The sequence below is a fragment of the Diospyros lotus genome, chromosome 7 (genome assembly GCF_014633365.1).
Source record: "Diospyros lotus cultivar Yz01 chromosome 7, ASM1463336v1, whole genome shotgun sequence".
Classification (NCBI taxonomy): domain Eukaryota; kingdom Viridiplantae; phylum Streptophyta; class Magnoliopsida; order Ericales; family Ebenaceae; genus Diospyros; species Diospyros lotus.
In genome coordinates, this window is record NC_068344.1 from 23,448,960 (window position 1) to 23,476,821 (window position 27,862).

Genomic DNA, 27,862 nt, shown 5'->3' on the forward strand with positions numbered 1-27,862 from the left:
GAATGATCAAGAGAAGGCTAATGGACGAGAATGAAATAATTTGAGCTTACTGTTATTCACATTTGTATTTATATTGATCTTGCTTTATTTTCCTCTCTTCAAGGCTTTGATATTAATTTGTATACATTCATTTAAGCCTTGTTTGTATTTTGAGAGACATTGTAACTAAGAGATTTATCTTTTAGATCCTCTCCTTATTATTTCTCTTATATTTCCTAACTTATGTAACTAGAGGGCCTACTTGTATAAGTAGGAGGTTATAATTCCTAGTCTTGAACTAGAGGACCTACTTGGTTTAAGTAAGGGGTTTTAGTGGATTGTTTAGAAAATTGTTAGTGAGGAGATAAGGTAGTGGATTAGGTTTGGGTTAAGTCGAACCGCTATAAATCCTTGTGTTCATCTCTTACTTGTGCTTTTGTTTCATTTATTATTTCAAACATTTCAATAATCCTCACTTGCATCAAATTTTTCATCAAAAGAATTTAAAGTTCAATTAAGTTTTTAAAATAACCAATTCACCCTCCCTCTTGGTGTGTGCCATAGCACCTCCCAATCCAATAGAAGTGAGACTTCACTGTCACCTATATTGTCCTGAACCACTGCTAAGCATTATTTAGGAACTCTCGAAACGTCGTTGGGATTTGAAGAAGTTCAGATGATGGGTTAAGGGGTTGACCAATACCGAAAAAGATTTCGATATTATCTGATTGCTAACGGATAGTGAATCTAGAAAGTCACACACCATATAGTATTGCATTTGGTATCGACACCGTGTGCCCAAAATGTCTCTGGAAGTGATTGGTCAAAAGTTGACCCTTGGCTCCCTGCCAATAGTGCATAGTAAAATTGGTTGATTGAATTAAATTATTGGGATGGTGGGGCGATAGACGTGAGAAGAAATCAAATGGGGAGAAGAAGAAAAAAGAGGAAGGGGGGAGAAAATGTTTTAAATAAGGCAGAGCCAGGTCTCTGTCTTCTCTCTCTCTCCCTCACACGTTTCTGCTTTCTCTTTTTCTTTCTTCTTCCTCTGAAAAATTATAGAAATTATACGTGTGATTGTTACACATATAATTTTGGGACAAGGACACTGGTGATACGCAGATCCTCTGTGTCTATCACGGGAAGAGATAATCGGAATGGTACCTTACTGCATACTAGGTGTGGACCATCACATCTTGAGGTGGATTTAATCTTGATACAAAAACCATTTCTGTACTCCATCCTTACATCGAATAACAGGTATGAGATTTATTTATATATTCAATTGTTAAATATGCGTATTGATTAAATATCCAAGCTATGTATGGTGTGTAGTATGGTGTGTATATTATATTCCGTTACGCGTATCTGATACACAGCAAAAATTTTATTCTTGCTCATACCGTTGTACTAGTGCTTCCCTTCAATATCAAATGGTATTGACGATGGTATGAGACAAATGGATGGTGGTAGATATAGAGGTGAAGATGGTAAAAGTGGAAAATCCCATAGTGGAGGAAAAATGTGACGAATCTGATGGTGGAAGCGTTGACAGATGGAAAATGCTATGGTGATGGTGGAACGAGGGCTAACAACAATGGGCGACGACAAGCTTGAAGGCTTTGAAGGGAGGCAGAGATGGTTGCAAACTTAAAGGCAACGAGCAATAACAAAGTAATGACACCGTCATATTAGTGATTCCCTTCAGTACCAAGTGGTACTGACGATGGTAGGAGACAAATGGATGTAGACAAAGAAGTAGAGATGGTAAAGGTGGCAAATCCCATAATAAAGGGAAAATGTGATGCATCTGATGGTGAAAGCGTCGACATATGGCAAATGCAAACAGGATGGTGGAATGACGACTAACAACATTGAGCGATGACAAGCTTGAAGGCTTTGAAAGGAGACGGATATGGTTGCAAACCTAAAGGCAACGAGCAATAATAAAGTGGTGACAAGGGTTTCAATTATATTTTTCTCTTTATGTTTTAATCTTTTTATTTTTAATTTTTTGTTGAGTAAACTATATATATACAAAAATAGAATAGGGATATTTTTGATATTTTAAAATGTTAATTGTTGTTAAGTAACAAGAAAAATAAATTGTTATGAATTTTCAAAAATCAAAAAAGGTATATGCTATTTTTTAAAAAATAAAAATAGTTAATAAATCTTATGAAATTTACCAAATCCCACACCCATATTCATCTTATTTATCTCCCTCCCAAGAGATTCTCCTAATAGGTTTTTACACAAAACGGTCATTACAGCAATTTATCCTAAATACTAAAATAAAATGAAATAAACTAAAATTATTTGGATCTCTCTTAGAAAATAGAAACTATTGTAGTATCTGTGCATATAAAATGTGGCTAAGGCCATCTCCAATGCAGAGTCAGTATCATCCCTAAGTCAAAATTTGAAGAGCATTTATCAAAATGTTTACTCCAACGCTGCTCCCTACCTATCAAGTCATTTCTCAATTTTTTGTGGAGCTTGAAATCACTCCTTACGGTTGAGGATCCATGTTTTGCTCCTTATATTTCTTAACGGCTCTATTTGGCTTCTAAAATTTGAAAACCATCAACAGTAGTGGAGAAAACTAGCAACAGCGACGGTGACGGTGAGGAGCAATGGTGGCGCGCGCGCGAAGAAGGAGAAGCGACGGTGTGCAGAGAAAAAGGAGCCAGCGGCAGCGTGCGGAGAAGAAGGTACAGCGACGGTACGCAGAGAAGACGGAGCAGTGGCCACCAGAAAACGGAGAAGACAGAGTAGCGGCACGCGGAGAAGAAGACATGGGTTTGTGGTTGTAGATTTCTGGGTTTGTGTAATTGTGTTATTTATCTAGTGAGTTATATAAATTGTTTTTTATTACTTTAGTTTTATTGGTTTATTTTCTAATATTAAGAACATTTTGAATAATTCTTAATTATTTCTTCTCTTGTTTGATTTTAAATTAAGATGTGTTTGGTTTATTTATTTTGTATGTGTATTTAATTATTAATTATATATACGTATATGGCATAATTTCAATGTAATATTTTGAAATTGATCCTAAAAATAGATATCTAAATTACTCAATTAAATTATTTAATGTTGTATTTAAAATAATATTTATTGTATTACAATGAGAGTATTTATTAAATTATCAAATAACTAATAAATTTTATAGTAATAAAAATTATAAGTGAGGTAAAATAAATATAATTAAAATTTATAAATAAATGAGTGAGATAGAGAATGTGGTTATAACATATATAAATTTTTAGGTAAAATTAAAATTGATGATGAATTATTTATAATATAATAAAAAATAAAATAGGGTGCGTGGTTGGAGGTCCCTAGCCACTAGCAGTTTTGTCTGTCGTACAGAAAAGGAGACTTTAAACGCTTCCTTCGTTATCCAGAAATGGAAGTATCGGGCGACTCAAGGCCACCGCCCACGATGTTAAAGCTTAAACCGATTGAAGCAACGCCGGAGTCGTTTGTAGAGTTCGGCCAAGTGATCGAGGCGTCACCGGACGGTGAAGAGTACGGACCTTGGGACGCTCAATTGGACCTCAGCAGGGGAATCCCAAGGTTTCACGTTCCCTTCTCTGTTACTGCCATCTGAACTTTCTCTCTCCTTAGGTTTTGTTTTAACTTTTATCCATTCAAACAAGTTGTCATCCCGATGATTGAGAATAATCGTCTTCTCATTTGAGTATTTATACAGGCTTTTTGGCAAACATAAAATTTGAAGCGTCAATCTTAGTTGGATTAATAAGTATGATTTTCTTAAGTAATTTTTGTTCATATAATGCCATTCCAACTATATTTTCTCTTTACAGTATTTTATACAGCTATTGTTTACTTAACCTGTTAAAACATCAATCTTAGTTGAGCGACCAAGGGTGATATTAGTACAAACTTTTATAGAGAAGAGGCCGTTTGTATATTGTCCATGTTAGGAGAAATACGGGATCCATAACAATACAGGCTTAGATTGAATAAATGAATGATACGATTTATGTGCAAGGTATTTGTAGACAAATTTACACAAAATAAAGATAAATCTAACCAACCTAATAAAAAGTTGAACTCTAAAGATAAATTTGATCTTATCCAAGAGATAAACCATATTTAAAATCAAATGTAAACTGATTTGACGATCATCTTTAACCGTAATTATAGTTACAAGCATTCAGTTTTTGTTTCAGAATGAATAGCTATAAGAAAGTTATGCTATTCTCAATAGAATCTTTATACAAAGTCCTATTTGTATAGAGTTAATCTGTAAAATCTATACATCAGTAGTTTCAACTTCCGGATGCATGTTGTAACAGTAACATGTTAAACTTGCATTGTGAGTCTTATGTGAATTGTTTAATTCTCTTGATTAGGAAGTCTTCACCCCCACCTTCTTCTCTTAAACTTGTGTTGTTAATTGGTTTGTGATGACCTTGATTAATTTTCTGTTGAGCTTGCCAGTACAAGGCATCCCAATTTGGCCGCATGTCTCAAATTTTAGTGGGCTTTTATGTAACTGTGATTGTGATAGTCTTCTAGCTCATTAAGTTTCAATAAATTAGACAGAAATAGTGATGGAGGGAAAGTCTTGGTAGAAACAATAAGCTTGCTCCTCTTTTACTAGAATGTCACAAATTCGAGTTGTAGAAATGGCCTCTTTCCAAAGTAAGGGTAAGGCTATGTACAGATATGATCTTTGGAAATATGGTAGCCTTGAGCACTGAGGATGCTCTTTTAGAGAGTAATGGTGGTGTCCCTAAAAGGATACACCAACTCTTGGTGTATCAATGCTTAGGTTTTACCGGTTTTTAAAACTTTTTAGAAAAACCATACAAAAACGCAATGAAAACAAAAATGAGAATCACCTTGCAAGACTCAGTATCAAACGATCATATGCATTACAACTGAAACCATACCATAGGGCGTTTAGTAATATACCTCACGGAGATTTCAAATCTGATGTAGAGGTTGGAATCCTCCCTTTGGTAGCAACAACTTGCTTCCGAACACTCCTTCGGATGACTAATCCAACCCTCGAAAATATAAGAGAACTAGTTAGTCCACGCTCCAAGTAGAGGATGAAACTAACAAGAATGCCTATGTGCTAGCCAGGCTTCTTGTTGGTGATTCAAGCTGGAAATGGGTTCAATAAAGAATACCCAATCCAGTAGACAATCTATTTGGATGGGATTGCTACTATAGCAATAAAGAGATTAGAGGAGCAAGAAGGAGAGCAATAAGAAGGGAAGTAGGCTCTGGAATGAGAAGAAGATAGAATAACTAAGAGAGAAAAACGGAGTATCAAATGCAATTGCAACCCACAAGCCCTTTCTTCTTCTTCATTCTCTTATATACCAAGCCCTAGAAACCCTAATATGCCTAATAATCAGTCAATAGCCAAGGAGAGAAAGGGGGGGGGGGGGGGGGGGGGGGACAAGTGGGAGACAAGCCCACATCATAAAGAACACACCCCCATCCCCTTAATCATTCTCCCATCAGCCATCTTTTCCAATTGAAGCAGAAACGTGAAAACGGGTCGAGATTCACGACCCTCTGCAACAGTAACGGTCGACAATTCAAAGGAACTATCTACCGATTGCCAAGAACCGATTAATAGCTTCTAAGGAACTGTCAACCAATTTTGTCAAGTTTCTGCGAATTGTATCTAGACCCGCCATTAACTCTTAATAACCCTTTTATCATCTCATGATGAAACCAAGGCTCTCGTTAACTCTTAACGGCATGTTTGTCAACTCTTGACAATTGCTCTTATTGATTTAATCATTGAACCCAATCCGTTAACTTTTAACGATGACATCATTAACTCTTAATGATAATTATAACTTTCATCTCTTAATCAACCACTACACCCGAATATGCATGTGACATTCTAGGTTCATTACTAAGCAGCAATCGAGACACATTAAACTCTTTGACGCTGACTAAACACTTTGGTTTACAATGAGAATCTTTCTATCTCCTCGATATACCCTGAAAGACCCTGATTGACAACTAGCATTATGTTAAGGCGACTCTACCAGAAATGAAGTTTAACTTCTTTTGAGAACCTATTTGGGCTTTCGATTCTCATGTACTATAATCCATCCATCAACTAACATCTCAATCGAGTGAGAGTCGATTAGGTGAGAGTCATGAACTGATCAAACTCGATTAATCATAACTCACTTTTGAGAAATCTAAGGATTGGGAATAAACCTTTAAGAAAATCTTAACCCGAAAGTCTTTGTCACATATTCTTAACACTTAAGAATAAGACTATCATCAGAAAATCCAAGGGCTCATTCATATGATTGATTGGAGAGGTATGAATGAAGATATGATCTTAAAATGTAAAAACATATTTTATTACATTTGCAAGAATTATATCATTAGTTCCATAATTAAAGTCATCTAAATCTAGCATTAGGACACTAATACTAATAGTCCCACAGTTTAACAATTTAGTGATTTTAAAGCAAGTCATCATTAGAAAATTCAAATTGACAAGAATTGGTTCTCATTGAAACCAATCCATAAATTGCATAGAAAGGAGGAGGAGGGGGGGGGGGGGGGTGATGAACATACAGATGGGGGGTGATGAACATACAGATAAATACATGTTTTGCATTGCATGCATCGATGCTAGTGATGTTCTTATTACCAATCCAACATCGTCATCCCGTTACTATTCTTATAAAATCATTTAAGAAGTTAATTAATGCATCCTATTTTTAGGTTCTACATTATGCATCTTGAAGACCGACCACTTGAATTTTCCACAATAACGCACCATGCAAGCGTGACCCAGTGCCTTGGTGCAATTGGTGGAAATGTTTGGTATCTTGGGGTTGCTAAGCCTTCAATCGTGGACTCAAGTGAAATCAAGGCTGATAAGGCTTTAAATGTCGCACGCTCACATTGTGGCCATTTCTATATCCCGCCTGCTATTGATGATGTGCATGTTTTCAGAATTGCTGGTCCAAAGTTCTTGAAGCTGAATTGTGGTACATGGCATGCCGGGCCTTTGTTTAAATCAGATGCATTGGATTTCTATAATTTAGAACTGAGCAATACTAATGTGAGCACCATCCTTACTCTTCAAAGTTTTAACCTTGCGTTCTGTTGGTACTTTTGTGTTACTTTCTTGCCTTATCATTTTGATGCCCCTGTATTTTTTTTTTTTTTTATATCCCATCTATCAGATTTTGGAGGAAATTCAGTTTTCTCTTCTGCTAATTTTCTTCCATAAGGGTGGAAGATATCCATTTTATAACCTTGGTAAATCCTGGTTTGCAAAACAACTCTAGATGGGGCCATATCATGATGTCTTGCTCTACTACCTACACCTTACACTATCTCAGGGTTTTGTTTGAACTTGCAGCTTTATCAATCTGAGTCAATAACTCAAATATATTGCATCTGCTTATCTTCTTTCATTTTAATGGCTTCCCGTTTATCTTAAAATGTACAAGTGTCTTCTCATGAAGAGAACTTATTGTCTGTCATTTGTTTTGGTTTCTTTCACCAACTGTATAGAATGGAAAAGGCAAAGGAGTTCAAAGATAACAAGAGGAGAAAAGGCTTGAAGCCTGCTCAGTACAATTAATTTTAATTTTTCTTTGTTTGCGATTTTCTACTCAAAAGTAGAAGATTCTTGACTTGCTGAATTCACATGGTTTTCTCTAGTCTGCTCTTAGATAGTCATCTATTTTCTGTAATTGAAACTACCAGTCTTCTTATATTGGCTAGAGAATCCATCTTCTGTTTCTTTTTTCCCAAACATGTTTGGAATCATAATTATTGAGTATATTTCTTCTGTCTAGATTTAATTGTCTTACATGATTAACTCTCCCTACACACCTTTAACTGCTTCGCGTTACCATGAGAACTAGTGGGTTCTTCTGGTTAGTGCCATCACAAGCTAATATAAGGCCAGACCCGGCCGTTCAAAAACAAACTTGTTTTTTTCACAGAAAGGTTTCATCTTCCTTATCTGCAAATTCTTCTGTTGAAGTACCTCTACCGAGGCCTTCGTTCCATAATACAAATTTATTTGCTTCTGTAATCATTTGTAGAAAATAAAATGTATTGTGTAATATATATAATTACATGTAAAAGAAAATTGCAACAGCTTGTATCAATATTACTGAATCAAAGGATACTTTTGTGGTTTGATTTTCCTCTCTGTGCAGGTTGTGGATCACACAAAGCATGATTTTGAGGAAGATGGAGTGGTCTTTCAAATCGACGAGTAGTATATATTTCATATATTTTTTTGTCATTCTCAAGTGTATTTCAGAAGCTGTTTATGCATACTATATATAAACAGTGCATGCATATCACACCGTGCAAATAAATGCCGTTTGAATACACCGTTCCGTTTTAGGACAATGATTTGGGAGACGAAATTGTCTTTCGAAAACAACGGTCGCCGACTGGACAAAATGTCCAGATTACCCTGGAACGATTCTTTGGTCCAACTGATTAACCAGGATCTTTATTTACCACCATTCTCAACTCCCGAAGCGAAAATTGATGGAACTCCATTCACATGGGCTGTTTTCTTATCATTTCAAGCCAGAAGCCATTGCATTTAAAACTTTTACAATAATACTTACCTTAGACCTTTCCATAATGTAACCCAAATTCCAAATCACAATATTGCAAATGAAAACCAAACCACCCAGCAAATAACATTCAGATGAGGCAAGAACTCTCAATGTGGTGAACAGATTGCAGAAGCAGAAATATGGCCAAATTACTGCAACACCTAAATGTTCTCAAGCCAACAAAATTAGCATTAGATTTTTGCAGAGTGCGCACTCGAAGAGGTCCGCCATGTTTACAAATGACCAGAGCGGATGATGTGCACGAAGAAGAGGAAAAACAAAGCCAAGTATCGACAAATTACTAGTAGAACTTATCAAAAGACAACCACAGACGCTTCATATGCCTCTCATAGCTCTCCCTAACGTATAGACCAATTTAGAGCTTCTAAAAAGCTTCCAACTGCTTCTGAAGGTTCTGTTCACACAGACCGGTTGATCAAACGGGATGCTGCCACTGTTGAGGCATTCGTGTTCTCTGAAGCAGACAAAATATTCGACTGGTCTCTTACATACCCTCGCTTCCCATCATCTGTAAGATATGAAGGAAGATTCCATATTACAAGAATTTCAGAAGCAAGACTGCATACATGAAATCTTTTGGGAAAAAAAAATTGTCCGTACTGTAAGGAGCAAATATAAAGGAACAATTATGATATCAGTGATGGTCTAACTAGCTTATCACCACAAAGTTTTTAGGAATTTTATTTGAACTCTGCTGATACTGATGAAGGAAAAGAAAAATTCATTTACAGAAAAAAAAAAGAAGGAAAAGAAAATAATCTGTATACCTTAATAAAATCTCCAAACATCCCTTGCAGGGGATTTCTGCGCTGCACCCCATAGAATTTCTCGGCAACGTCATCTAGTAACTAAGCAACCATAAGATGTGTTAAAAACTTAAAGAAGAAAAAGAAGCAGACGTGAATGAACTACCACAGCAGACAAGGGCAACAGCACAAGATAGAGAAAAATGTTTTGTTTCTTAAGTATTATGATAAAAGAACATCCAGAACTCTTTGTTCAGGTATTAAAAAGGAAAAGATAACACCACGAAGTATTATAATCCACCATAATTTGGACCTATAATCACACACCTCATTGAACACAGGTTCTCTGTCAATACTAAACTTGTAACTTTGTCTCAACATACTAAACAGAGGCAGAGCATCTCTCTGCAACCTGCATTAGAAATAGTATAAGCTTTGAAGCTTGTGTCAATGTACATTATAATCTAAAGAATGAACCAATCCACATTGTCCAAGGGATTATCAAACAACTATAGCTTAACAAACACCTTAGAATGTGAAATGTGTGTATATATACACATACGAGTTGAGAAAAAAAAATGAGAATGTTAAAATGGGTAGACTTAAGAGATATTTTGCTAGTAAATATATAAGATTTCCTTTGAGAAGAGTGTAAGAGGCTTCAGCCTTAAGGTTTGAGAAGCAAAGAAAAGGTGTACACAAAAATGGTTGAAGCATAAATCATGAAATCTTTGAAGCTCCAAGAGTCAATATACTGTCATTGTGCACATGGGAGCAGTCACCAGAAAACTAAATCTGCAAAAAGTTATTTATCAAAAAAGAAACCAAAAAACCCACTAAACCTACAAAATCTGACCACTTGAAACATCTGGGTGATCAGTTATCAGCTAGTAAATTGTAGCACAAAGCTCCCTTTTCCTCTGCTAATTATTTTGATAGTTTCATGTAAAGTACCATGCAGCATGAATGAATTGGACAGGATACTAATTGTATTATTTATAAGGCTGATAGAACTCTTAAGGATCATGGTTTCAATTGAGGATCCAGCTTATCTTTAAATTGAAACGCAGCTTTAACAGCAAAAAGTCACCTCCCCTATATTCCCTGGACATCCTTTATCAGGAGTGTAAAATCAAATTTGTACTGAACCTGTCAACTGAGATGTGTAAATAGAATTTACGTTGGTAGAAGATAAGTGATGAACTGCATCAAATCTGATTTGGGGAACTCAAGCTCCTGCTGTTTAACTAGCTTTTTTAGCTCATCCATAAGACAGTTGGCATCTTTCAGATTTCCAAGAGATAAATACCTATTAGAAAAAAAAAGAAAAAAAAACCTTCAATACTTTATCTTTAAAATGAAAGCCAAAATAGCAACACAACTAAGTCTGAATGTAATAACTAGCAATGCTAGTACTATTCAGGCCCATTTAGATATCATGTGTGTTTGTAGGGGCAGACACCATTAAGGGTCCAGTGGCGCATTTGTCCCCACTCAACTTCTCTTTTATTTTTCTTTCTTTTTTAAATTATATTTTGATTTTTTTAGAATAATAGAAAAAAATCCAAGAATTTGGCCACTGTACTAATTTTTCCCCCCACTAGACTTGTTTTGCACTGTGTTTATGTGTAACCAATTTTTTTGTAACTTGTTTACCTCCATTCTAATTGAAAATACATGTTAAATCGTATGTGATCTTCTATATATGTAAAATTTTATATTTTGTCAATTTTTATCCAAGATCATTTTTGTCAATGAGTTTGGTTCAATAAATTTCTGATCTGGAATTTAAATATTCACTATATGCTCCACCAATATTAGATAAAATATTAAAACGAAGTAATATACACTATTAGTTGTTTCTTACCATACATTATTATTAGTTCATTTTCCCATGATTTGGAATTATTCTCTTTTTTTTTTTTACCAGTGATGTAAACCTCATTATTACAACACATTATGTATAAAATGTTTGATAGGATTGTAATTTTATCCATTTTCTTCCGTTATATTTAAAATTTAAACATTAAGTATTAATTTTTAGTATTAATTAGTTATCCTTTTTTTTTTTTTTTTTGAATGATTCTCCTTAAATGTTGTTTAAATGCTACCTCCTTTAAAGAAAAATTTGTATCAGCCTCTGTGCCCCATGCATTTTTATCTTCCTGTATTCCCATACATCAAGTATCTTGTCTATGTTTTGGGGTATGTTTCTTGGAAACGCCCAACAGATAACAAAAATCCCCTTGGAAACCCAAATTACATAGAACCCTTCAAGTACAAAAACTCTCTCATTGTACTAATGCAATAGTCTGATAGGAGATGCTTGCTACTATATACTTGATCCTGTGTTTTTATCTAGCAAAACGGGAATATAGATGAGAGGCCTGCTTACTCTGACGTTTAAGATCTATCAATCTTAAACCAAGAAGCAAGGTCTGGTTCAAATAGTACTTACATCAAAATGGCACGTGCAATAGCTAAGTCATCTTCACCTGGATAACACTGCATGTTTGAAAAGCATGCTCATTTAAAAAATAAATAAATAAATAAAAAGTAACTATTATGTTAAATTTGATGATTCTGAACTTTGGGCTACAAAAAATAAGTACAAGTTGCAGAATTATACAGGACCATTGAGGTTTATGATATAGCATAACCACATTTTCATTTTTTGTTATCTGAGCATCAACTCCATGAATATTTAAAAAGGGAAATAATATGTAATTACTGCCCAAGGATGATGGCTTTGTGGAAAAGCTATACTCCCATGTGGTTTGGTGGCCAAGAAGCTATGGAATTCAGTTTGATCTACCACCACTGTGGAGGTAGCAAGGGAGACACTCATCCTCATTGATTCTATCAACACCAACCTTCATTACTATTCACTTTGTAGGGCTAACTCAACCTACAGCTTAATCTGGCAGACTTTAAGGTGCACAAGTAGATCCCTGCCATTTGTGGGCACATCTAGGCCTCTCCTTTCCCTTCTCACAGCCTGTTGGTAGGAGGTAATAACTTCTGGCACAGTATTACCATGTTTGGTATTTCAAGACAGGTGGAATTAAGCTAACCTAATCTTCTTTCACGGCAGACTTGCCGCCGCCACCATGTTTAGGAGGTAATACCTTTTTCTTCTCCTCCATCACCAAAGGAGTCACCAGAGTTAGTGAGAATCCCACCATGTTCATCTCCATCCTGATGGTGTTTGTCTTCACCTTCTTCTTCATTGTTGTTGGCTCACCTGTTGAACTTGTTCTCAGCCTCCATGGGAATGTTGATATGTGGGCTAGCCATTGTAATTTAGGGGAATATAATGGAATTTCAGATTTTGCTAGATGACGTGGAGATGATGAACAATTCATATGTACTTGATACGTTTGTTTAAGTTGTTCTAATTGCTGTGAATTTCAGCATTTGATGTATAAATATGGTGGTGGTATAAGATTTTGGGTCATGCAATTCTTTTTGGCCAGATGATGTTCTGAGTTTCATCACTAATACCACAGATCATGATGTCCTAAGTTCCAGTGGATTTTGTTTGTTTGGATTTTTCCATATTGAGAGAGGGGTAAATTGGTCGTCTAGCAATTAGTAATCAGTAATACCTCATTCACAATTTGACATACCGCACATGGTATAGTAATAACTTCAAGAAATACCTCGTCTACCACACATGGAGCAATACTAATACGTCCCATCACTATTTTATCCCATCCTTAACTTTATCCCATCATTATTTAATCCAGATGCCAAATGGGCTCAGTGGATAAAGTTAAATGGTCATATGTGCAAAATCATCACCAACTGGTCCACCCCTCCTAGTTGTTTGCCAAGGCAAAAAAATGTACATATCAAAAAATACAGATAATTAGGTAACAACCTGACTTGAATTTTAGATTTAAAAAAATGACCAAATAAGTTACTACGGGTGAGGATATCTACATGCATACAGACAGAACCTAGTCAAACAAAACTGAATGACCTTAAGTGGAAGTTGCACTTTCTTTCACAGTTCATTTACCTATAACATCATTGTGTCAAATTCAAGAAATAGTTGATACAATAAAAAGCAGACTAACCTTTCCCATAAAATTAACAAAAAGTGAAGCAAATTGCTTTGGATTTTTCCCTCGAACAAAATGATAAGAAACTCTAGTCATGTCCTGCAAAGTAACAGAAAATAGTATTCATATAGCATCAAGCCAAGAGCACAATGACAATGAAACCTAAGAATCATGTTAAACTGTTAATAATCACAGTAAAGAATAGACAATAAAACTTTTCTTGCTTTTTTTCTTTGTGTGTGCGTGTGCATATGTGCTGGGGGAGGGAAGCAGCAGCACCATCAGATATGTAAATTGGACCTAGCCAGCAGTAATTACAGGTTTTGAACGTTTGAGGACAAGGGCATATGATCAAACCAAGAGCACAAGGGCAATGCAACATACAATGGAACCTAAGGTTCATGTGAACTTGTTTATAGTCACAGTAAAGTTCACTGAACATGTAATCAATCATAATAGCTCAAAACATCTTCTATTGAAAAGAGAGAAATAAGATAAAAGTGCTTTACATTTTGCAAGCGAGAAACTTGTAATGGTACTTTACAGGGGATGTGGGTGATAATAGTGAAGAGTGAAAATCTAGTGGGGTTTAGACTTATGAGAGTTTTTTCTTTTCTTTTGTTTTGGGCTGGGGAGGGGGCCAGGGTCAGAAAGCACCGCCAGATATGTAATTCAGCTCTGCCAGCAGTCACTCACAGGTTTTTGAACATTTGAAAAATAACCAACTTGCACTAAAGATCCTAACAAGTGATTTCATGTTTTGGTGGACACCAATTCTATTAGTAATTTAGCATTTCCCTTCACCTTATATATTAGAACAGCTAAACAATCATGGGAATTATGAAAAATAAAGCTTCTTATGTACTACATTTAAAAGTAATAGAAAGAAATAAAGCAAAAGAACCCAATACTTGGAGCCTGTTACTGCTAGCACCTACCGGCTCAGCAGATTCAGAGTATATGTATTCAGCTAGCATATCATGCAGTTCAGGAGATCCATTCTTATCAGGACCAAATTCCACAGACCACCTACCAACAGAAGAACACAGTTACCACGAATTTGCAGCATCAAACAACATTTTATTTTTTCAGGTTCTCAAATAACACTTTCACTAGTAGCTTATATGAAGTACAGATATATGTTCACATACCCACCCTAATGACATGGGCCTTTGAACTAATGAAAAATAAATCTGATGAAGCAAAGGTAGAAGAAGACTGAAAAACAATAAAGACCATTGGTTTAAAAAGAAAAAGAAAGTTATAATCCTGTGGGTAGTAGATGTGATAGAGGCAGAAACTAGTTAAAGGAAAGAAATAACAATTACTAAGACATTATAAAACTAAAGGAGATTCAAGATACATGCGTCTTCCTTCCAAAATTTCATGCCATAGCAATCCCAAAATAGAGAATCAGACATTTAGTTTTGTCCAACATGATAGTTTTAGTGGGCAGTAAAATAATGGACTTTCTGTTGGGAGGCAGTGATGCAGTTTGAATTACTATTTTCCATTACTTATCAACACATTTTAGTCACACCAAACCATGAAAACACAGTTAACCCAAACCTATATGTTGGTACGCACATTGGTCATTTTAGCTCAAACCCATGTATTTCCCAGACAATAATTTTAACTTCTCTATGTAATCAAAGCTTTTAAGAGTATCCTTCTTTGAAACTGAACCAAGCAGCCATCAAATAACTCACATATCCATGAGCATTTCATTCTCTACCTTCATCAACTTTGTATGTACACTTACAATCCACTGTATGTATTGTACTTCTTTCCTTCAATCATGCCTCCCAATAGTTGTCTTCTCAACATTCCCCTTTCTAACAAGTTTGTTGATAATTTTGTTCTCCTCTCCATTATAGGAATCAAAGGTTCCAAGATGGATTATTTAAGCAAGTTGATATCAGCTTACAAATTAATTTCTTTCCTTTATTTTTGATTCATTTTTTTTATTAATTTTATTATTACTATTTGAGGGTGATATAGCCAACCCCACCTAGTAGGATTAAGGCTTGATATGTTGTCGTTGTTGTTATTGTTGTAGTTTGACATTAAGGTTTCTCTCTTGTGAATAGAAGATCACAAGCTTGAGTTGTGGAAATAGTCTCTCTACTAAGGATCACAACCCAATCCCACATTGGTACTCTATTGAGGAGGTCTAGAGAATATTACTCGTTGCCATGAATTCAAAGCTCACCTTTGGCTAGCACTTTTGGGTGAAGACTTGTGGGCGTTACAAGTGACATGTTACTTGGTCTACGAACCCAAAAGTCACCTGTAGCTACCACTTTTGAGTGAGGAACCATGGGGTCACAAGTGGTATTAGAGCCAACATAGGACCACTACCAAGTGGCTGCCAGCAGGAAAAGTGTTTTGAGACTAGTTTGGGTTAGTTTGAGATATGAGAACTTGAGGAGGACTCTATGAATTAAAGAGGGGAGTTGTCATGATCCAATCCCACATTGATAATCTACTGGGGAGGTCTTGAGTACATTACTTAGCCTCATTAACTCGAATGTCACATTCAACTAGTATTTTTGGGTCAGAACTCGTAGTGTTACCACAAAAATAAGACTACATACAAAAACAACTGTCTCCAACCATCGCAGAGTAAGGAGCATCATGCACTAGGAATGCTCTATTTTTTTATTATTACCACTATCATTTTAGGGATAGTACCATCTATATAGGCATTACTAAGATACTGATATAATCTCCTCATAATACAAATTCAGGTTGCAATCCAATAGTTGAACTCAAGGGCCCAAGACCAACATGCTACTTTTGCATGTTTGGCATTTCTTTTATGCTATTATCGGTTTACAGTGCCATAATCCCCATTTGACACCTTGAAAGTGTATAATAGGGGGTTTTGAGCTTAGCATCACAGTGCAAATTGCATCAAGACATGAAAACCCTATGGCAGCAGCTAGCAGAAACATAAAAAACTACAAGATACATGTAGGACTGAAACTTAGTCAAAATGGAGAGAAAAATAACACTGAACAAAATTATTCTATTTGCACAAAATGAGCCACCCAAGAGATTTTTCTAGGAGTGCTTGTCTCTTCTCAACATCACAAGGTCCTCCTTGCAATATAGGTGGCAAGCTATGGAATATAAATAAATAATGTTTTTACTTAACAAAGAAAACAAGGGAGGGAGAGAATCACACTTAATGGCAGATTTTAAAAATGATGAGCAGCTCTCAACACGTGTTTTTGCAGCTGCAAGAGCTTCAGAAAGTTTTTGCATTTCATCATCATCATCCCCCAAACGTTGCGGCGCAGGAATCTGGGGAAACTTCTTGTAGATTTTCCTGACACGATCTAACAATGTTCTTTTGTCATGATCACAACCCAAAAAAACATATAGCAAAATATAACCATACAGAAAAATATAACAAGTATTAGATAGCAAGAAAGCGCAAGTTCTATGGTGCTTGGTCAAGATAAAAAAATGTTTCAGCTTTAAATGTTGTGCAAGCAATTCCCTAAGAAAGAAATTGTTGTAAACTTCCAGACAGGCCAAAGATGGGTATCATAAGGTCAAGGCAATTACAAATTAGAAGGAAAGACCACGTATGCAGCCCTTAATTGACTGGATAGAGGAGCAATTGTCCAATTTGATTCTGCTACATGAACCAGCAGCAATCAAAGGAGGAAACTTACTCTACACTTCTTCATAAGTGAAGGCAATCAGAGTGAGAGAAAATCACAAAGCCCTGAATTGATTGATGCAGGTTCAGTTCTGAATGCTTATTCAGATTGCAATCTTAGACAGATCCAAAGGAAAAAACTGTAGAAGTCAATATCCAAAAAGGCAAGCGCATACTTGAATGAATTGGGTTTATATTTGTCAGGCTGACCATCATAAACTATGAAGACTCAGCCCTCAACTTTTCCAGAATTCAAAAAATGATTACTGATCAAGGATCAAGCTCAGTCATGAATGCACAATGAAGAAATGACAAAACAACTCAGATAGACATAGCCAACATGGTTTATTGAAGACATTATCTGGGCACAAAGCATGATTAACACTTTTTGCTGTTCGTGAACTAAAATCACTAGATTTAGATCAGTGGCAAAGTGCTTTAGTTATTCCCAGAAAACAGGCATGAAGAACATGATTTCCGCTTAGATCAAATATATTTCATATGCGCACATTATCCAAATGTCCAGTACTACTTGTGGATTGAGTAATCCCTGAACAACTCTAATGTTTAAACCTTTAAGGTATTACTCCTTATCACAACTGGTTTCAAGTGTGGATAAAGCAAGATGGTTGTGCTAGACAATTGATAACCAACATAAATATCATTGAAGTTCACAACGTGAATTTAAATAATATTATTTCATTGGGAATAACCCTCCAAATGAATTAGGGCTGCTAAATCAGCATTTGAGTTTAGTGTTAGTTAAACTCATGAGGATCCTTACATTTTCTGAGACTAGTTCAAGTAAAGATGTTTGTCCAGGAGCAGGGGTCAAGAATTGGGTCACAGAACATTGGAACTTTGACATGAAAATCTATGTTAGTGGTGGACATGATGATCAAGAGAAGCATCAATATCATTTGCCTTTCAAGAGATAAGATGAGTTGGATAAAAAGCTAAAATGTTAACCAAGTTAGGAGAAGAGGTGTGGAAATATAGGAGCTGCCGATTTGCTAAAGATAAGGAAGGTGAAATTCTAGGAAGGATAAAGAGATAAAAGGAGAAGAAGATAAGTCAATTCAAATATGATTAAGTTTAAAATTGTATTCCTAAAAATTAGAGATAATTAGTTTGTATTTTAAATAGTTTAAGTATCTTGTAAATAGAGTAGACAACTTCTATAGAGAGTAGGTGTCTTGTATTCATGTATTTATACACCTTTTGCCGAGAGAATGAAGTTAAGTTCCTCTTTTCTCTCAAATATTTTCTACATGGTATCAGAGCAAGATTATTTTTCCTTCTGATTACCAAACCCTAAAGGATTAACAGTCGTGACCTAGCCTCTACCGGGAACTGCAAACTCGTCGATACTCACAATGGTCGACAGAAGCAGCAGTCAATCCTCCAAGATTATACCCCTATCGAACAACAATCCTATAATCATGGACAACAGCAACATGTTCACCATTACAGGACACGAACTTAATGGTCAAAACTATCTCCAATGGTCACAATTAGTGTTGATCTTCATATGCGGCAAGGGAAATGATGACTACTTGACTGGAAGCACAACAAAACCAGGGTTCAAGGCTTGGAAGTTTGAAAATAACATGTGATGTCTTGGCTCATCAACTCTATGACAATCGAAATAGGTGAGAATTTCCTCCTTTATGACTCTGCAGTCTGCACAAGAAATTTAGGAGGCTGCTAAGAAAGCATACTCTCATATTAAGAATACTTCTAAATTATTTGAGATAGAGAGCATGCTTGATGATCTAAAACAAGGAGATTCTCATGTTACACAATACTTTAACTCCCTAAACAAGTTTTGGCTTCAATTGGATAAGTGTGATACTATCTAATGGAAGTGTACAAATGATTCCACAAGATACAAGCAGATTGTGGAAAAGAAGAGACTATACAAGTTTCTTATAGGTTTGAATAAAAACCTAGTTGGAGTAAGAGCAAGAATTCTTGATACAAAGCCCTTGCCTTTTCTTAAAAAGGCATTTGCAGAAGTACGAAGGGAGGAAAGCTGGATGAAGGTCATGCTGAAAACTACCAACCCAGTCTTGGAGCAATCAACCTTAATCACCCAAGGGAGCCATCAAACTTCATTTAAACAAAAAAAAGATCATTGTCACAAGACAGGACACACCAAAGATACTTGCTGGGAACTTCATGAGAAGCCACCTGATTGGAAGCCAGCCTATGAAAGAAGGAGTAAAGGAACCTTAGCCTCTACCGAAGAAACCACAGTAGCTCCATCAACCAATGTTTTTAGCAAAGAACAAATGGAGTGCCTTCAAAATATGTTTAGTAGATCTCAGATTACTTAGTCTCCTACTTTGGCATCCGGTTCTATAGCTCATAAAGGTAACTCCCTCCATGCCTTGACCGCTAAGGGTGATTTTTTTGCTATTTGGGTTGTTGTTTCAGGAGCTTCGGATCATATAACTAGAAATATCAATCTTCTAACTAGATTTCAACCATGCCAACAAGATTGGATGGTAAAAATTGCTGATGGATCACTATCACAGGTTGTTGGAGTAGGTTTAATGGCTGTATCTACAAATCTAACCTTACATTCAATACTTTTGGTGCAAAATTTAGATTGCAACCTATTATTAGTTAGTAAACTGTCAGCTGATCATAATTGTGTGGTTAAATTCTCACAAAAACAGTGTGAATTTTAGGATCGGATTTTGAAGAAGACGATTGGTAGTGCTAAGGCATGTTCGGGACTATATATCCTTCAAGAGACTACTTCCAGCAATAAACTTGCTCCGATCAGCAAGTGTTCCTCCTCTAGACCCTCTGGTTGTCTCTCTAATTTTTATTCTAGCAATAATAGTGCAATTATATTATGGCACTATAGACTTGGACATCCAAACTTTGTTTATCTTCGAATGTTATTTCCCTCATTATTTGAGAATCAAGATCCACATATGTTGCAATGTGAAGTTTGTCAATTCTCTGAACATATTCGAAATACTTATCCTAGACAATCCTATACTCCATCTTACCCTTTTTCCTTGATTTATAGTGATGTGTGGGGGCCTTCTAGGGTTAAAAACATTACTGGGGCTTCGGTGGTTCGTCTTCTTTGTTGATGATCATACCCGTCTTACTTGGGTGTTTCTCATGAAAGATAAATCTAAAGCTAGTTCTATCTTCCAAATGTTTCATTCAATGGTGCACCAACAATTTAATGCCAAAATTCAAATCCTAAGGACTGATAATGGCAAAGAATATTTCAACTCTATTCTTGGTCATTTTCTCTCCCAACAAAGCATTATACATCAAATCTCATGTGTTGATACCCCCCAACAAAATGGGGTTGCTGAACGAAAGAACCGACACCTTTTAAAAGTGGCAAGATCCCTATTGTTCTCTACCGATGTTCCTAAACATTTTTAGGGTGAAGCCATTCTTACAGCCACCTACCTTATTAATAGAATGCCCTCACGCATCCTAAAGCATCAAACTCCTAGCCAACTTCTCCTAACCGCCTTTCCTCACACTCATGTTCTTTCACAACTTCTGCTAAAAATCTTTGGCTAGTGTGTATTTGTCCATGTTCACAACCACCTTCAGAGCAAGCTTGATGCTAGGTTTATCACATGCATCTTCCTAGGCTACTCTCCTCATCAAAAAGGTTAAAAATGCTACTCTCCCAAACTTTAGAAATTCTTCACTTCTATGGATGTAACATTTGCTGAAAATTAGTCCTATTATCCCAGACTTGATATTCAAGGGGAGAACACTCAAAATAACTCCTTGGAATATCAGTTTTGAGATATCTCATCCTTACCTACGGCAAATCAGCAACCTACCAATAACCAACAGCCCCAAGAACCAGCCCAACCAGCCTCTAATTCCTCAATCAGCCACTCTCCCAACAAGGAATTTCAAGTTTATTCTCGAAGACAATCTATCCGGAAGGAGAGTAAGGACTAAACATGCCCTAAGCCTGATCAAAAGGCTGACCTAAATTCAGATCCTGCAACTGGTGAGAATTCAAACACTACTTTTGATGATGAGGATTTACATTGGCCTGTTGCTTTGAGAAAGGGAGTGAGATCATACACACATCCTATACAAAACTATATTTCATACAAGGGTCTCTCACCCAAATTCAATGCATTTGTTTCAAATATGGATAAAATGCTGGTTCCACACACTGTTCAAGAGGCATTTCAACACCCTAAGTGGAGGAATGTTGTTCTTGAAGAAATCAAGGCGTTGGAGAAGAATAAGACATGGCATATCACTGATTTACCTCCCAGAAAGAACCCTGTGGGCTGCAAATGGGTTTTTACAATAAAATACAAGGAGGATGGAAGGATTGACAGGTACAAGGCCCGACTAGTAGCAAAGGGATTCACCCAATCCTATGGTATTAACTATCAAGAAACATTTGCCCCTGTGGTAAAGCTAAATACCATTAGGGTTTTGTTGTCCTTAACAGCAAACTTGGATTCGCCCTTACATCAATTAGATGTAAAAAATGCGTTTCTAAATGGTGATCTAGAAGAGGAAGTCTATGTGGAAATTCCACATGGATTTAAAACGAAGCTTACAAGAAACAAAGTATGCAAGCTAAGGAGTTCATTTTATAGACTTAAACAGTCCCCGAGAGCCTGGTTTGAGAGATTTACAAGGGCAGTCAAGAAGTATGGATATAATCAATGCCAAGCAGACAACACCTTATTTATCAAGCACTCCAAGGAAGGTAAAATTTCCATTCTTATTGTCTATGTGAACGATATCATTGTTACAGGAAATGATATTATTGAAATCAAAAGCCTTAAGGAAGTCCTTGCAAGGGAATTTGAAATTAAGGATCTACGAAGTCTGCGATACTTTTTAGGCATGGAAGTTGCAAGGTCCAAAGAAGGGATTTCAGTCTCCCAAAGAAAATATGTTCTTGATCTCCTAAATGAAACAAGGATGCTTGGTTGCAAACCAACAGATACTCCTATGGAATCTACGGCAAAATTAGATATTGGCAAAGAAAGCACACCAGTTGACAAAGGGAGATATCAAAGGTTGGTGGGAAAACTTATATATCTATCATATACTAGGCCAGATATAGGCTTTCTAAGAGTATTGTAAGTCAATTCATGAATGATCCCAAAGGAGCACCTAGAAGCAGTTTATCGCATCCTCAGGTACTTAAAATTAATTCTAGATAAGGGATTAATGTTCAGGAAAACAACAAACCAAGGGATCAAAGTTTATAGTGATGCTGATTGGGCTGGGTCAATCCTAGATAGAAGATCAATCTCTGGATATTGTTTGTTTGTGTGGGGAAATCTAGTCACTTGGCGTAGCAAGAAACAATCTGTTGTCTCTAGAAGCAGTGCAAAGATTGAGTTTAGAGCCATGACTCAAGGATTTTGTGAAGGAATATGGCTAAGAAAACTACTTCATGAATTACAAGTAACTGTGACAGAGCCAGTTCAAGTATTATGTGATAACCAATCAGCCATCACTATTGCAAAAAACCCGGTCCATCATGATCGAACAAAACATTTGGAGATTGATAGGCACTTCATCAAAGAGAAGATAGAAGACGGAGTATTCAAGCTGTTCTACACTCCTACAAAAAATCAAGTAGCTAACATTCTCACTAAGGCCCTACCAAGAAGACTATTTGATGAATTAAGCTGCAAGCTTGGCATGAATAACAAATTCAGCTCAGCTTGAGGGAGAGTGTGAAAATATAGGAGCTGCCAATTTGCTAAAGATAAGGAAGGCAAAATTCTAGGAAGGATAAAGAGATAAAGGAGAAGAAGATAAGTCAATTTGAATATGATTAAGTTTAAAATTGTATTCCTAAAAATTAGAGATAGTTAGTTTGTATTTTAAATAGTTTAAGCATTTTGTAAATAGAGTAGACTTCTATAGAGAGTAGGTGTCTTGTATTCATGTATTTATACACCTTTTGCCGAGAGAATGAAGTTAAGTTCCTCTTTTCTCTCAAATATTTTCTACAAGAGGCTTTGAATATTGTCAGTACATATGCACCACAAGTTACATTAGCATCTTTTAGCCATGTCTCTTCACAACGCCCATGACCTTTTGTTAATAAAAATTTGGTGAATTAGTGTCTATTGATTGTGTCAAAGTAGAATTTGTCATATGCATCCAAAAATGGTAGTCTCTTGACTCCCTAATATGACCAAGAAATTTTGACATAAACAAAAATACATGTTTAGGTACAAAAAGACAGAATACAGAGCATGTAAGTATATGTCACAAGGGTGGAACTGACCAAGACTATCTTCATCACAAGGAAACTTCCCTTTTACTAGTGTTTCCACAAGCAGAACAGCAAGCTCAGCTCCACAAATAACCTGGAAATGGTGCACAATATAATAGGATTTTCATGAAACAGCATAAATTTTTAATTGGGTAAACAAAACATCACTTGTACTTTTTTTGCCCCTTTTCCACAGGCCAGTATTCAACTGACATACCTCCAAAGATATTCCTATTCATTTGACACCCTACCTCTAGAAACTGAAATGTTTGGAGCTTGACTTAAAGCAATTACATTAAGCTAGCTCCGTGTTAGTACATAAATGATTGAGCATGAAACTAGACATTTCATGTGACCATAATTTTCTAAATACTAACATGGAAAAGTAAAAGATGGGAAAAAAACAAGACAATAATAATGCTTGCAGATGTCACTGATTTAAGTGGTATGATGATTGGTTAAACTTTCAAATATGCAACACCAATTGTTAACATTAAATCAATCTAATATGGTTAATCTATGGTTTATTCCATCATGCATAATCCAAAAGAAGATTCAATGTCCCAATTTTAGAGAAAACCAAATCCAATCATGGGACATAAAGTTACAACCACATGTAGCCTGCCTTTGAGCTCATTAGCAAGTGGTATCCCCAATCTGGACTTCTACAGATATTACCCATTGACAAAAATGACACACATATTTCTGGAACATAATTTTAGCACATACTTGCATTAACTCCATTAAACTGCACAACCATACGAACACTGTATTTTGAAAAAAAGTATCACCTCTCCATGTTCCAACTGAATGCAAGCACCTGACTGAAGGATTTCTAGGGCATCAGCGTATCTCTCGGCTGATATATATCTGCAATTAAGCATGCATGTTCTATTACTGCACTGTCTGAAACACAGAATTTTCCTATAAGAAATAGGTGCCAGACAAGGGAAAGGACATCGCAAATATTTTATTGTCTATCAGAAAAAGAAATGGTGAACTCTATTTCAGACAAGTATAAAAGAACTAAAGTAAGTAATCTTTTTCATAGATTATATCTATCAAAGTCAAACAGTCCCTACCACAAATAAACAATTTAGGATGTGGACGTAGCCATGTTGGTGGTGGTATTCATCTGTGCGTGACTTTAGTACAAGGGAAAAGGAAGATCATGCTTCCTCGTATACAGTTTTGACTTCAAATATCATAACATAAATAATATCAATTGCTTGTTGGTAATTAATTGAGATATCTCTTAATTGATATTAGAAATTCCAGTAATAAAACTATTATCTGCAACATTGTGGTTGAAATGAAAAACACATTACCACTTGTAAAGTTTGGAGGACTATTGTTTTATAGTTGGAAAATATACGTGACAATATTAGATACTCTAGCAAATATATTTCATGGGAAACTTGCTTGAGTTTTAGCCAAGACTGCTAGGTGAAGGAGCAAGGGCTTGACAAATAGTTTAAGGATTTCAAGAAGTGATCATAAGCCAACAAAGGAAAAGTGTGCCACCCACTGTTCCTTGCAATAGTGAGATCAACGTTGAACAATTCCAGAATCTATTGTATAATAAGTTTGAGTAAGACACTGCAAGAGTGAAAGATACTCGTGCAGAACCAGAGTGAAAGATACTCGTGCTCATGATGCAACAATAGTAGGCAACATAAAGCTATTGTGATAAAAGCATAGCTATAGTGCAGCATATTCTAAATTAAAAGCAAATTGATCATTTTGGGTATTCATGCATAGTAATTCTAGAAAGTCAATGAGGGTAGAATTTCTTGGAGGTTTCCATCTAAATCCAGAACAAAAGGCAATCAATCAGAGACTATGTGCCCAGATTAGAATTTCTCTTATAATTGGCATGCAATCACCACAAATTGAGTCGTCTGTTCTTTGTTTGCACATTCCAAAGCTCTTCCTGTAGTCACAAACCTATGACATTGTTCCTTCATCTGATTCACGAGACTTAACAAGTGGCTGAGAAAGTGTGAAACATCTCATCAAACTCAAGTAAAGTGCAAATCTCCCTAATTGAAACAAAGCGGATGCATCATCTTTGCATTTAGCCAGATATGTGAGAAGGAAGGTTGGGAAGAACCAAGCTGACAGCACCCATGAGAGATAGTTGAGGTAATACCATTAGCACAGGGAACAAATTTTTGTAAATCACTATGTTCATGATAGTTGAGGTTTCAATTGGACAGAAATTTCATGATTCTCCTCAATTTGGATTTTTTTACATAGAATTTCTTATTTTGTTTTCTTCATTTTTCAGCAATTTTTAGTTTATCATGCGGGTATATAATTCTTCAATTTCTCAAATCTAATCCATCTAGACTAAGGTTTGTCAAGTCAAGGTTGTCTAAATTTTTATTTAATGAATGATAAGAACAATTAAGACTTTTGATCATGCCTTCATCTCATGCTACTCACGGACTTTAAAACCCTAGACACCCATGTTCCTGCATCCATTTCCTACTCCTATGGACTGCAAATGCAGCATTACGCCAAAAACAATAATAGACCAGCTCTAACTGCAAAATTGCGCTAAAAAAAGCCCACATAGGTAACAGGAAAAAAATTAAAAAAGGGATACACATGATCACTTGGACTATTTTTGCATGTTTACATTGGTATGATGTACAACAAGAGGCTTATACCTTGCACTAATAGATTTATACATCTGCTGAGCTCCATAGCTGTTACCTTCCTCCACAACCTTCGCCAACTTTTCAACATGCTGCATTTAACATTAAATGCAATTTACTCTAAATTATTCATCGCATAAACCAAACCAAACACCCAGCAATAATGCACCTATATAGAAAGGAAAACAACAGGAAACACAATCAAATATCATACGATACCAGAATTCAATCAAAAAAAAAAAACTCAAACAAACATTAAGCACAAACAAAGAAAAAGGCTCAATCCAACGAAACTAATTGGTAAGGATAAGACGCAAGAACGGGAATGAGGTTCTGATATCGAACGATCTGAAAACAGAGGAAATAGAGGAGGCAAATTGGAGATTAAATTGTTACCTCCTGAGCGGGAGGCAACGCGCCTCTTCTGGGTCTCTCCCGCGACATGGCCTCCACAATCACTTCGCTACAGAGATCTGATCTGGCCCAATTTCAGAGCTTCGGTGATACGAATCAAACTATTCTGTGATTGTCTTCAAGCTTCGTGAAAATGATGCTTATATTTTATGCGCTATGGGGGTTTGTACCCCGACCCTTGTATCTGTGTTGTACCTTGCTTTCTTTTTTAATGATGGAAATTATTTTGGGGGCACTAGTTTATTTTCTCCATTTGAGGAAGGCCTCTGTTCTATAATTTTTATTGTCATTTGTCAAGGGTTGCTAACATTAGTTCTATATATGCCCTATATTACTGTTAATTGAGATGGTTATTTTTTAGACTCCATTTTGTAGGAAAATCATTTTTAGTATTTGACTAGCACTTTAAAAATTATAATATTTTTTTCTTATCATTAAATCTATAATATAATGATAAAAAATCATAATAAACACATAATATGAATAAAGATTCAAACATAATATATATATATAACAATAGAGAAAAGAGAGAGACAGAGAGATCTAGATAGAGGACAAAACGATAGACGATGGGCGACGAAAGGTGGAGTTAGAGATGGTGATGCACGCACAAAGAGAGATGAATTTACCTAAAGATTGCAACACAATCGTTTATGACAAGAGATGGAGATGGTGATGCATACACAAACTAAGAGAGGCAAATAAAGATGGCAATGTAGGTAGAGCTTGACAAACATATACACTGAGAGATGTAGATTTGGTCGAAGATAAACAGAAATAGGGATACAAGTGGAGCTCGACTGATAATGGCAAAGAAGAACAAAGATGGCGATGCAAACAAAACTCAACAGACAAAGATAGTGACGTGGGAAAACAATAAACGATAGTTACAATGTAGAAGGAGCTCAACAAAGGTTGAGAGATTTGGAAAGTTACTTGGCTTTGTAGCCTTAGAAAGTGAATTTCGTGATTTTAGCTTGGGAAGTTATCTTTCAATTTTTTATATAACTTTAGGAAATTACTTTTCATTGATTGAAAAATTATTTCATTTAACTTTGATGTTTTCTTGCCACCAAATATAAGAAAATCTAAAATACACTTTTCAGGAAAATATTTTATAGCAAACAAACACAGTCTTAAGCCATCTCAAACCCATCTTCCTATCTTACTTCCTATTATATTATAAACAATTCACTTCTTATTTTGATTTTGTCTAAAAAATTGTGTGTGCTTTAACTACACTCCATATTCTCATTTCTATTTATCTATTTATTTTAATAAATTTTAATTCTATTTATTTTATCTTATCTATAATTTTCACACATATACAAAATTAATAATCAGATACATTCATAAATAAAATTAATAATTAAATACACACATATACAAAATCAATAATTAAATATACAA

At 35.7% G+C, this 27,862-nt stretch overlaps 2 protein-coding genes across 3 annotated transcripts; one reads left to right on the top strand and one right to left on the bottom strand.

Annotated features, from left to right (window-relative positions):
* The first annotated feature begins 3,331 nt into the window (after window positions 1–3,331).
* Window positions 3,332–8,382, top strand: LOC127806195 (uncharacterized). The gene is made up of 3 exons (XM_052343325.1): window positions 3,332–3,561; window positions 6,727–7,069; window positions 8,184–8,382. The coding sequence occupies exons 1-3, from the start codon at window positions 3,392–3,394 to the stop codon at window positions 8,244–8,246; spliced, it is 576 nt and encodes a 191-aa protein (XP_052199285.1). The 5' UTR covers window positions 3,332–3,391; the 3' UTR covers window positions 8,247–8,382.
* A 342-nt stretch (window positions 8,383–8,724) lies between these two features.
* Window positions 8,725–26,601, bottom strand: LOC127806194 (protein GET4). Of its 2 annotated transcripts, none has more exons than XM_052343323.1 (12): window positions 26,435–26,601; window positions 26,051–26,130; window positions 24,167–24,245; window positions 23,388–23,469; window positions 16,625–16,778; window positions 14,373–14,463; window positions 13,450–13,533; window positions 11,826–11,872; window positions 10,548–10,676; window positions 9,695–9,779; window positions 9,389–9,469; window positions 8,725–9,129 (listed from the first exon to the last, which is right to left on the bottom strand). In XM_052343323.1, the coding sequence occupies exons 1-12, from the start codon at window positions 26,480–26,482 to the stop codon at window positions 9,106–9,108; spliced, it is 984 nt and encodes a 327-aa protein (XP_052199283.1). In that variant the 5' UTR covers window positions 26,483–26,601; the 3' UTR covers window positions 8,725–9,105. The 2 variants fall into 2 exon arrangements, with proteins under 2 accessions (XP_052199283.1, XP_052199284.1); XM_052343324.1 differs by having other exon boundaries at window positions 26,051–26,207; window positions 26,435–26,571.
* Window positions 26,602–27,862: the final 1,261 nt, after the last annotated feature.

Coding starts and splice junctions, on each gene's coding strand:
- LOC127806195 (XM_052343325.1), top strand. CDS start 3,392: ATGGAAGTATCGGGCGACTCAAGGCCACCGCCCACGATGTTAAAGCTT. Junction 3,562..6,726: donor CTCAGCAGGGGAATCCCAAG/GTTTCACGTTCC, acceptor TCCTATTTTTAG/GTTCTACATTATGCATCTTG. Junction 7,070..8,183: donor TAGAACTGAGCAATACTAAT/GTGAGCACCATC, acceptor CTCTCTGTGCAG/GTTGTGGATCACACAAAGCA.
- LOC127806194 (XM_052343323.1), bottom strand. CDS start 26,482: ATGTCGCGGGAGAGACCCAGAAGAGGCGCGTTGCCTCCCGCTCAGGAG. Junction 26,131..26,434: donor CGTTGCCTCCCGCTCAGGAG/GTAACAATTTAA, acceptor TGTTAAATGCAG/CATGTTGAAAAGTTGGCGAA. Junction 9,780..10,547: donor ATCACTTATCTTCTACCAAC/GTAAATTCTATT, acceptor TTTCTAATGCAG/GTTGCAGAGAGATGCTCTGC.